The 12143-nt window shown below is 50.4% G+C and overlaps 1 protein-coding gene across 1 annotated transcript in view; it reads left to right on the forward strand.

The window, feature by feature from the left end:
• DNAJC8 (DnaJ heat shock protein family (Hsp40) member C8) overlaps nt 1–2952 on the forward strand; it is a 26139-nt gene extending 23187 nt beyond the window's left edge. The window contains exons 8-9 of the mRNA XM_006777465.2: nt 1043–1118; nt 2135–2952. Coding sequence (XP_006777528.1) covers nt 1043–1118; nt 2135–2257 — 199 coding nt within the window. The 3' untranslated portion in view covers nt 2258–2952. The remainder of the gene's footprint in view (nt 1–1042; nt 1119–2134) is intronic.
• The last annotated feature ends 9191 nt before the right edge of the window (nt 2953–12143 follow it).

Raw genomic sequence — 12143 nt, forward strand, 5'->3', positions numbered from 1 at the left:
CTCTCTCTCTCTCACACACACACACACACACACACACACACACACACACACACACACACACAAACGTATGTAGAATCACATATACAATGTCTATTGTCCTTAAGTATGTTTTCCCTGGCTCATCAAAAATCTTGAGTTTACTGGTAACTTAGTTTATGTATTTTGTGGCGTGGATTGGTGTTAAGCAATAATTAGGTTTTGCTAGTTGAAGTTGTATGAAATGTTCTTTGGGGATAGGATTTTGTGCAGAGATCCTTTTGAGTAAGAACCTCTGTAATTGTAATGGTCATTCTACTGAAGTAGGTGGCCTGGGTTCTCGAGATAGTTTGTCAGTGGCTGAGCGCAGAACCTCCAATTAGGGTTGGCTGGGTTTTGATGATCTTGTCTATCTGTGTAATGAGAATTTATCTCTTCCCCATAGTCTTATCTGCATGTTTTAAAATGAGACATTTATGAAACAACTTAAATTTATTTTATTTCATTGTTGACAATATTACAGATGCTCCCCAATTTTCTCTCTTTTACCTCCTCTATCCCTCTCCTCCCAGCCCAACCCCTGGCCTTAACCACACTATTGTACTTCGGGCCCTTTTCAGATAGCTATTTTTGGTTATGTTTCTTTTGTTGTTTTTAATCCTCACCCAAGGATATTTTTTCATTGATTTTTAGAGAGAGTGGAGGGGGAGAGTCAGAGAGAAAGAAATATTGATATGAGAGGGACACATCTATTGGTTGCCTCTCAGAGATAGAGAAACATTGATGTGAAAGAGACATATCTATTGGCTGCCTCTTGCATGGGGATTGAGCCTACAACTGAGGTATATGCCCTTAACCTGAATTGAACCTGGGACCCTTCAGTCTGCAGGCTGACCTTCTATCCACTGAGCCAAACTGGCTAGGGCAAGACAGCTGCTATCTTTGTAGCATCCTAGGAAATCGATTTACTTTATATGTTTGCCTCTGTGGGGAGATGCTTTAACTTGTATAGTTAGCACACACTCTTAAGTATTGTATAAATACTACAGACTGGCTTTCCTCATAGGAAGCGACAAAGGGAAGAAGAAATTGAAGCTCAAGAAAAAGCCAAACGCGAAAGGGAGTGGCAAAAAAACTTTGAGGTAAATTTCCAAAGTGGTCAGGGAGGGATTCTTATTCCAGAGTAAGAAAACTTCCCAGCAAAGAAACTTGGTTTCCGGGGCATTCCCAGGATTGACTGGAGCTGACAGTCGGGGAAATGGGATATGGGGAAGAGTGAGTAGTTGCCCTGCCTCAGCCTCCTGTGAGCTCTGTAGCCTTGGCAAGGGCAGTGAGGATCCCGGAATGGTGTCTTAGAGATTGTGGTAGGTACACGCTGCTAAGTAGGCTCAAGAAAAATGGCCTGCCCGTTTAATTTAGGGGCAGACAAGGAGAGGTGCCCTACTTAGAGGTCTTTTAGTAGAAACCGAGGTTCTTATGGACCCGATGTCCTGCCTACAGAGAGACTTCTGGTTTCTGAACCTGACTCCTCTTTGACACTCTAGTTACATCCTTCAGGTGCACAGCTAGTTATCTGAATTGAGCAACACTTGGTCTCAGGGTAGGGATTGGCTAGCCAGAGTTGATGACTTTGTACCATGCATGCATGAATAAAGAGAAGATGAGTAGGCCCCTTGATAAGGAGGAAGAAGCCCCTAGTGGCCCTCTCAGTACAGCTGGTGCTGGCTGTGAGCCTCCATCCAAGTGTTGGTGGGGAGTAGGACAGGTGCAGGGAAGGAGTGGCTGTGGTATACTGGCTGGCCATATGGCTTTGAGAAAATGATTTGACTTCTCTGAGCCTTGGTGTTGTCATTTGTGAAATGCTAGTGGCACTGTACACAGATCAGTCAGCTTTTTGTGAGGATTAGAAATAGCATATGCTAACTGTCTAGCCCAGAGGTCCCCAACAAAGAGTGGCCTCATTATTGATATGAGTATTACTCATTTTGTTTTCCACTTCTGACCTGAGGCTGCCTTATCCTGCCTTCTAGGGGTGGTATGACTTTCCTGGGCAAAGGCTTGTTCCAGATGCTGAGCTAGGTTACAGGCAATGGCAGAGCAGGTCAGGCCCTTCCTGTTATTGACTAGTTTCCTTCCCTCCAACCACTTTTGTGTTTAGGAAAGTCGAGATGGTCGTGTGGACAGCTGGCAAAACTTCCAAGCAAATACAAAGGGGAAGAAAGAGAAGAAAAATCAGACCTTCTTGAGACCACCGAAAGTCAAAATGGAGCAGCGAGAGTGACACCTGGGCCACAGCCACGGACCTTCCCCCACTGTCTCCCCACCTGCTCTGAAGGACTCATTCTTTCCTCCCATTTCCCCCCAACATAGAATAGTATTTGCTTTTTAGGCCATTTTGTTTTCAATACAATTTAATATCAATCAGAGTAATTCTTTTGTACATTGAAATGAGGGGCTTGGTTTAAAAAGAAACCTTCCTCCAGCCCTTACCCCTAGGCCAACCAAGATTGGAAGGTGCCACCGCTGGTGCTGCCTTCTCCACCCTGTAACTTAATGTTTTGTACTTCACTGAATTGTCATGGTTAGAGACTTCGTGTATAGTTTGTGGAAATCATCCAATTAAACATATTGCTTAAAATGGTGTTGCTGTGACTTCAGATCCAAGCCTGGGCCACCTGGGGAAGCCCCTTTGCCTCACTGTCTCGCTTCTGGGTGTGGCACCCTTCAGAGCCACAGGTCAGACAGGGAAGGCAGTGGGCACACAGAGCAGTCGCTTGACACCCTGAAATCCTGGGGTGTTAGGCATGTGTTCTTCCGTCTGACTGACCAGTCTGCGTGGCATGAAGCTCTGCGCCATCCAGACCTGCTCACTTCCCAAAGAGCTAGCTGTCCTCCATCTAACACCATTATGTCCTAGCCTGTCTGCATTCATTAGTGGTCGTATTCTGTATGTGTAATAAATTTTTATACCCTAACCATTACTGTAGTCTTCAGGTGTTATTCCAAGGTGGGTCCCTTGTCTGGCTTGGTCCAACCCTGATATCCTTTAGAGTTCTGGCTTCCTTATTTGCTAAATCTGTTTCTTCATCTGCCAAATGGGAATATAGACTACTGTGGCAGTTTTTAGGGAGGAGTAGCCATCTATACTAGTATACATAAAAGGCTGCTCGACTGGCCAATAGGTATGACGTGCACTGACCACCAGGGGGCAGGCGCTCAACGCAGGAGCTGCTGAACGACAGCAACTTTGCAGAGTGCCCTCTCGCACTCTGGGACCCCTCAGGGGATGTCATGCTGCTGGTTTGGGCCCGATCCCTGCAGGCCAAGGGACCCCACCTGCTGGAGGGACCCCGCTCGTTCCACAGACACCCTTTGAGCCCTGGCACCGCCCCAGGTGCAGCCGGCCAAGGAGGGACTGCGGGAGATTGGCTCCAGGATGGGTCTGGCCCATCTTGCCCAGTCCTCCCCTGCTGGTCACCTTCTAATTAATTTCCTTTCAATGTGCATGAATCTATGCACTGGACCTCTAGTGGCATATATAAGGAAACTCCACAGTGCCCAGTGGGTGTTGCCAATGAAACTTGGGTGTCCTACTGTCCTAGTGCAGCTGAGCACATCCCAACTACCGCTGGGTTTGAGCATGAGGGTGGGTGGGGTGGTTAACACTGGACCGAGGCAGAGACGGGGGTGCATGCATGAGGTAATGCAGACTGTCCTGTGCTGGAGCAGCCGCTCTCTTCCAGCCAGGCGAGTGACACCCGCCTCACGCAGCAGGTGTGCACACACCACCTCCTTACGGTGTGTGGAGGTCACGGTTCAACTGTCTACAAGCTCGTGCGCGCCGGGCCCAGGCTTTGCTCTCAGGAGGTTGTGCCAGCAATCGGCTATGGGTGTGCTGATTCCTCAGCAACTATGCTGGTTTAGAAGTGAAATGGTGAACACGATGGGGCCCTGGCTGCCCACCTCAGCCCGCTGGGGACATGGGTGCACGAACAGGTACAGAGATCAGGAAAGGCACAACGTGTCCACTGCTCTGAGGAGAGGGCCCTTGATCTCGTTCTCAGCAGTTGAATGTTTCCTGGAGGAAGTGAAATTTTTAAAAACATCCTCACCCAAAGATATATTTTACTGATTTTAGAGAGGAAGGGAGGGAAGAATAAAGGCAGGGGGGTGGGGGGAGGGAGAGAGAGACATCAATGTATGAGAGAAACATCGATTGGTTCCTCCCATAGGTGCCCCTAAATGGGGATGGAACCCGAAACCCAGGTATGTGCCCTGACCGGAATCGGAATTGAACCGGCAAACTTTCAGTGCATGGGATGACACTCCAACCACTGAGCCACACCAGCCAGGGCAGGGAGTGACCTTTGTAAAGACGGTACCCAGAGGCCGATGCATCAGTTGGGAATGTTTTCAGGGGCGAGGAATGCCCAGCATAAGCAGATCGGGAATATCTGCTTGCAGAGAAGCCTGGTGGCAGGCACTTCAGGTATTTTTCATGGGCTCAACAGTATCCCCAGGGAACCAGGTTTTTACTGAGCCTCCTCTCCATCCTCTCTGGAGGGCTTGTCGTCTCATAGTCACATAGTTCCATAGGAGGTGGTGGCAGTACCACACGGCACACCAATTACCAAGCAGAAATAACTGGTCTGGGAGGCCACGCTTCCCCTGAAAGATGTCCCTGGCCAATAATGGTCACATGTCCACCTCTAACTGTAAATCTGGGAAATCTGCAAAGGAGAACGGGCCGGTCACAGACCAGGACTTGTCCCTGTGGCTGAGTACCTACCGTTCCCACTTCACTTTTGTTGGCAAGGAAGGCAGACAGGCAGATTGCCTGCTGGGGATGACTAACTGTCTGGCACAGGTGGGCTAGCTAGAACTTGAGGGAAAGATGTTTCAGTCGGAGGGAACAGCATGTGCAAAGACCCGGAGTAAGAGCATAGCCAATCTGTGGAACCGAACATCCTTTGTTTTGCCTGGAGCAGAAAAATGGCTTGAGATGATGGAAATCTGAGGTTCAAATTAAGAAATTCGGCTTTCAGCCGTGACGTCCTATTTCCCCAGATGGATCAAAGCCTTCCCATTTCCTTCCCGGCACATGTTAGCCACAGACCCACTCGGAAGATGAGCAGCAGACCCCGCCCATTCTCAACTCCGCTCGAAGCAATTTCTTCAGTGCTGAGCTGGCCGGGGAGAAGGGTGTGCATTGGGGTTGGAACTGAGGGAGCATTAGTCAAGATGCCTCCAGGGCGGGGCTGTCGCCGGGGGCAGCTTCTCCAGCCCCTTTATCTGTGAGTAGGTCCAGGGGTTCTTTGGGCAGGAAAGGCTTGCTGGAGGAGTGCCAGGGCCCAGGCAGACGGAAGGGCTGGGTGAGCCACTCCACTCCTCTTCCTGTGAATAACGAAGCAGGTTGCCAGCACCCATCCCCACTTCCCGCTGGGCACATACCACAGGCCGAGATGAAGTGGAAGGAGCCAGACAGGGAGGTTAGAATCCTAGCATTTGGGCTGAGCCCTGCTTCCTTATGTGTACAGTGGGAATTAACCACCTAAGGCATCAGTTGCGGCCTTGGGCAGTCCAGTCGCCCTCCATCTCCCATCCGCGGCTGTGGTCTCTCAGCGGCTGCCTGGGCAAGCCACAGCCAGGCCCCGCCTTCTGGTTCCTTGAAGCCGCAGTGGGAGTGGGAGCAAGTGCGTGAGAGGCTGCGGACCAGCCTGGGCCTGCCGTGCGGGCGGAAACTCAGTGAAGCAGCATTAGCCCCTCTCCGTTTCCTCTCCCCCTCGCCACCCCCCATAGCCATCCTGGGGCATCTGGTTCATCTGCCCCCCCCCCACCTTCCCCGTTGCTGGGGTTGCCAAGCGCTTCTCACCATCGGAACTGGGGCTTGGGATGTGTGACCTGAGCATTGTGGAAGGGCTTGGGGACACCTTACTGAGAATTGGCTCTGCCCATTGTAATCCTGACAAGTCATTTCCCCCACTCTGGGCTTTAGCTTCCTCTTCTTGGGTAAAATGAGGGTAAAAATACCTCCTCCGTCCTCCTTCCGTGAACTCTAGTGAGGTTCTGTGGGTCGTGGAAAGCACAAACCTTGCAAATGGAGGCAACAGGCCTGCGCTTGAGGTCAGACGACTGAAGTCTTGAAACTTCTCTGAGCCTCAGCTTCCTCATCTCTCAGGTTTTCGCCTTGCGTGTCAAGAACATCAGGAAGCCAGGTGCCTGGCGCAGCGGGGTGCACAGTGAGTACTCCCTGCCCCCTCTCCCGGCCTGGTGGTCCCAGTTCCGAAAACAGTGAAAGAACAGAGGATTGAGGACACGTGGGAAACTTGTTAAAGAGACAATCCCTGAAGATTCGGATTCAGGGTTTGAGGTGGGGTGTGTGTGGTGGGGAGACGGCTGGAACTTTAACAAGCCCCCAGGATAACTCAGCCAGCACTGGAACATCAGGCAGGAGAGCCAGTCCTCCACGAGCTGGAGTGGGGGTGAGGTGGGGTGGGTGGAGCTCGGGGTTCTGTCAGAGACACCAGTTTCCTCACCCCACACCTGTGCTCAGCGAGCAGCCCTTACTTGAGGTGCGGGGTAGGTGAGCATGGCTGGAAAGAGCCCTTCGGTGATGGAACTCTCCTTGCTAGGCCCTGGTTTCCCCTGGGCTCCCTCTGCTCCATGGGCCACCTGCCTTGGTGCTTGTTAAACATTTATTTCACCAGTGGTCCACCACCAGCACTGCTATCTCAGAATCTCTCTCTCTCTCTCCTCTTTTTTTTTTTTTTACATTTTTTCTTTATTGATTAAGGTATTACATATGTGCCCTTATCCCCCCAATGCTTCCCCCCACCCCACCCCGCTCATGCCCTCACCCCCTGGTGTCTGTGTGTCCATTGGTTATGCTTATATGCATGCATACAAGTCCTTTGGTTGATCTCTTACCCTCTTCTCCACCCTCCCCTGCCTTCCCACGTAAGTATTGTTGATGAGTTCTCCTTAAAAATATACACACATATAGTTATCCATCCATGCTGTTGCAAATGGTAAGAACTCATTTTTTAACCACAGTGTAGTATTCCATTGTGTAGATGTACCACCGTTTTTTAATCCACTCATCAACTGATGGACATTTAGGCTGTTTCCAAATCTTAGCTATGGTGAACTGTGCTGCTATGAACATAGGGATGCATATATCCTTTATAATTGGTGTTTCTAGTTTCTCGGGATATATTCCTAGAAGAGCGAACACTAGGTCAAATGCGAGTATCATTTTTAGTTTTTTTGAGGAAGCTCTCTACTGTTCTCCACAGTGGCTGCACCAGTCTGCATTCCCGCCAGCAGTGCACAAGTGTTCCTTTTTCTCCGCATCCTCTCCAGCACTTGTTTGTTGATTTGTTGATGATAGCCATTCTGACAGGTGTGAGATGGTATCTCATTGTCGTTTTGATTTGCATCTCTCGGATGATTAGTGACTTGGAGCATGTTTTCATATGGCTCTGGGCCTTTCTTATGTCCTCTTTCGAAAAGTATCTATTTAGGTCTGTTGCCCATTTTTTGATTGGGTTGTTTATCTTCCTTTTGTTAAGTTGTTCAGAATCTCTTGAAGTGGAATCTAAAGAACTGGTTTGTTAAACCTTCATTCTAAAGAAGTTGTCACCCAGCTGAGGTGGCTCAGTGGTTGAGCTTCGACCTATGAACCAGGAGGTCATGGTTCGATTCCTGGTCAGGGCACATGCCGGGTTGCAGGCTGGATTCCTGATCGTGCAGGAGGCAGCCAATCAATGATTCTCTCTCATCATTAATATTTCTCTCTCTCTCTCCCACTCTATTCCTCTCCAAAATCAATAAAAATATATTTAAAAAAAAAGAAGTTGTCCAACTGATGTGGAGAAAGGATTTGGTCCCCAGTTCTGGGACATTAGGAGGAGCTTGGGTAAATAAGATGATTTTCATGTACTGAGTTTCTATGATGTACCAGGCATCATACCAGGTATAATGCAGGGAGAATGTGTTGCTGTGACTGACCCAGGCTCAGAGATGCTCCATGGAGGGTTCAGGCTGAATTCCAGAGGTGGCAGTCAGACCCTGGTCCAGTGGATTCTTAGACTTGGTATTTGAGGATGTCCACCTGAGGCCTAAACACCTTTGCTTCCTGCTAAGCCCAATCAGGTGTGGGTGTGGGTGGAGGTGGAGGTGGAGAGAAGGAGTAATTTTCAGGCAGAGCACCCAAAGTCGGAGCTCCAGGTGCAGTCCTAGGCTTTGGTCAGATAATGGGCCTCCTCAGAGCAAGGATTTTTTTCTCACTCCGACTGGGGGTTCAGGGCAGGGATGGTGGCGTTTTCCCGTCAGATGGGGGTGGCTTCAGAGGCAGGATTTTCTCTTTCCCAGCAGACGGGGCCTCCCTGAAGGCAAGGCTGTCTCTTCCTTTTCTGGGGGCACGTGTGGGCAGGTTATGTCAGACATATTGGAAAACGGCCTCCTATGGGCAAGACTGCAGTGTGTCCCCGCCTACAGGGGTATCTTCTGAAAGCAGCTTCGGATCTTTTCCACCAGCTTGGCGCTCACTATAGATGGGACTGTGCCCATTGAAATTTGGGCTCCTAAGGACAGGGCTGGGGGCTTCCTTAGGTCAGAGCCCATCTCCCCTTCAGACAAGGGACCCAGTCTCTCCCTCTTCTGCCCGCCCAGGCCCAGCCCTTCTTCCAAGAGAGGCTACGCATTGAATGGGACCAACCCTGTGCTGTTGGCCGAGCTGGTATGCAGGGAGAGATTCCTTGGCCGAATGTGCATATTCCTGGTGACCTTGGGGTTGGGGCCCCACCCAGTCAGCTGGCTTCTTGGATTTGTGCCCTGATCACCCATCAGAGCCAGCAGGCAGGCCTCCCCTAATTCTTTATCCTGCTGCTGAACTGGGATTGGAGCATAGAGGAAAGTGAGTCACGCACCTAGGCCCGGGCCTGCCTCCTGCCTCCTGCATCCTGCCTCCTGCCTCCTCCTCATTCCCTGCCCAGCTTCCTGAGTTCCCTGAGAAGCCTTCTAGGAAACATGCTCTCAGCGGCCCCCACCACCCTTCAGCTGTTCTGTCACCTCCTAGACCACTGTCCCTGCTGGTGCACAGGTAAGAGGCTGGTGGCCGGGGTGAGAGGGTGAGGTTTGGCTGCTTTGTCTAGCTGTCCCTCAGTATCCTTGAGGCTAGACAGGCTCTGGAGGGGTCTGAAGAGCTGGGTTATGCCTGACTTCCCTGCCATCAGCAGCCGCTCATGGACACACAGTCCCCCTTCGTCACTCACAGACACAGTCTTTCGCCCTCAGAGACATGTAACACACACAACCACCAACAGATACAGCATCCAGCACATCACACAAAACACCCTCATCACCCACAGACACAATTCATGGCCCTTCACAGCCACGCAACACACAGACTCTTGGCATCCACTGATACAACTCATGACCCTTCACTGCACATAATACGCAAACCGTTACAACTGACACAGTCCTCTCAAGGGGTGCATATCATATCCACGGGATGAAACACCTATCTTTATAGACGCACAGTGTGTGCGCTGATAGACACAATGAGCCATGGGAGACCCTCCACTCACTTACTGCAAGCAAACCTATCCCATGTACACACACACACACACACACACACACACACACACACACATCCATGCAATCATCTGTACATATCACAGAAACTCCCCTTACCTCTTCTTCCCCAAGATCCCTGGGATGCTGCTGCTCAGCTGGGGCAGGGCCAGGGGCTGAGCCTAGTTAGCAACACAATCCCCACTTCTCACACTGCCCCCACCCGCCCCAGCCCTGCTTGTGCATTGGGGGGCAGCCAGGGGCACAGCCAGGGGTCCTGGCCACATCACGGAGCATCATAGGAGGGACTCCATGCTGCTTCCCATGCCCTGGGACTAAGCACAAGCTGTTAATACAAAAAGCTTGCTAGCAAGTTTGCAAGAAGGCCTTTCTAAGGATAGCCTGCTATGGTAATGCTTTTCTGCTCGAGTGGCAAGTAGCATGATTGATCGGGAAACTCTGACATGAAGATAAGCTCATTATAAATGATTGAGCAATAGGATTTCTGAGGTTTAGCTTGAGGCTAAGAAGGGACAGACTTCAAGTCAAAGTGGCCCATGATGTGTGATTAAACTGGTGGTGGGATCAGACTGTCCCATCTTCATGAGAAGTTCAGATTGATGGTCACTTCCCCACTCTCCCACCCCCATCTTTGCTCTGAGCATGTCTGGGCCAATCAATGGAACATAAACTATTGTATTTTAAAATGACATGAGGTGTTCTCTTCTGGGATAACATTTGCAAATTCTTTTGCTTATTGGCTTGAAAGATTTACAGATAGAATTCTTACTAGACTCTCAGAACACGTAGGCATTTCAAAGCCGCTCCACAAGTGTCCATATAGGGGTTTTCTTCCTAGGAGTGTTAGTTGTTAATGTTACACATTCTAACATGGTGACTAAGTTTGTTTCTATGGAGGCTCTGAATATGGTGTGTCATTAAACCTGAACTTCTCTATTAAAAAAAAACTTGCTAGCATTTATCATATGCTTACTGTGTGTCAGACGTCATGCTCAAGCTTCTGCAAGTATTATCTTACTTAATTTTACAATTCCTTTATGAAGTAGACTAGGGGCCCAGTGCACAAATTCGTGCACCTTAAAGGAACTGTGGGCCAAGAGACTGCGGTGAGCATAGGGGTGGGTCTTGGCCCATCCTCCACATCCCTGTCTGGCCCCTCCCGCCACGGCCCCCAATCCCCTGTCTGCCAGCAGCTCCACTCCCACCTGCTGACAGCGCAGAGTGACTGGCACCAGCAGTGGGTGTGAGCAGGGCCGGCGCCAGGAACGGGTGCGAGTGGCAGCTGCTGCCTCAATCAACCCTCAGGAGCAGGGGGAGATGGAGAAGCCCTCAAGGGTGATCGGGGCCAGCAGTCGCTGCTCGCACCCGCTGACGGCATTGGCAGCGAGTGAGAGTGGCTGGTGAGTGATTGGGACCGGCACTGGGCACCGACGGCAGGTGCGAGCGGAGGCTCCAGTGCCGGCTACAGGTGCGAGTGGGGCCAGTGCTGGCAGCAGGTGCGAGCTCTGGGTGGGACTGCGGTGCGTGGGAGCAAAGGATTTTTAGTAACCACCAGCGGCTCGCCCCAATGACAGCGACTGGCACCCTGCCTTGGTCTGGCGCCCCTGCTCACCTGCTCCACCATCCCGCTGCAGCCAACTAGCGTCCGCCATGTTCCACACAGGCCCCCTGGTGGTCAGCACATGTCATAGCGACCAGTTGTTCGGATGCTCGGGTTGTTCTGCCGTTTGGTCTATTTGCATATTGGCCTTTTATTATATAGGAAGAATACCCAGCCCCATTTCATAGCTATGTTTCCATGTAGGCTCAGAGTGGTTAGGAAACCTGCCCAATATGCCATGGCTAGGAAGCAGCAATGGGGCTTAGGTGTAGAGAAGTCTGACATCAGAGTCCACTTCTTTTTTACTTATTCCTAGAAGCCCGTTGCATGAAGATTCGCGCAACAGGCCTTCCTTCCCCTGGCTGCCAGCACCGGTTTTCCTCCGGCACCGGGACCCAGGCCTTTGGTCCGGCCGCAACTGAGAAGCCAAGCCTCTTCAGTCTTCAGTCTTCAGTCTTCACTCAGGCTGGAGCCTTCAGTCTTCGCTCCGCGCCTGCGTATGCAAATTAACCCCTAGAGTGCTGGGGAGTGCGATCGCACTCCTCCTGTCCTTTTTTTTTTTAATGAAAACACCCTCTTTATTGATAATAAGCTTAGAGAGATTTAGTTGGGTAAATTCCTGACAATACTTCCTTCAAGTTCTATGCCAGCTTTTGTTCTCAAATGCCAGGTGTGGATTTCCCAATATAATATATTCTTTTTCCCTTTTTTATTTTTATTTTTTAATTAAATCTTTATTGTTCAGATTATTACAGTTGTTCCTCTTTTTCCCCCCCATAACTCCCCTCCACCCAGTTCCCACCCCATCCTCTGCCCTTACCGCCCCCCACTGTCCTCATCCATAGGTGTATGATTTTTGTCCAGTCTCTTCCCGCACCCACCAAACCCCTTCCCCCCCGAGATTAGTCAGTCCACTCCCTTTCTATGTCCCTGATTCTATTATATTCACCAGTTTATTCTGTTCAGCAGT

This window comes from Myotis davidii, unplaced genomic scaffold, assembly GCF_000327345.1.
Source record: "Myotis davidii unplaced genomic scaffold, ASM32734v1 scaffold149, whole genome shotgun sequence".
Classification (NCBI taxonomy): Eukaryota; Metazoa; Chordata; class Mammalia; order Chiroptera; family Vespertilionidae; genus Myotis; species Myotis davidii.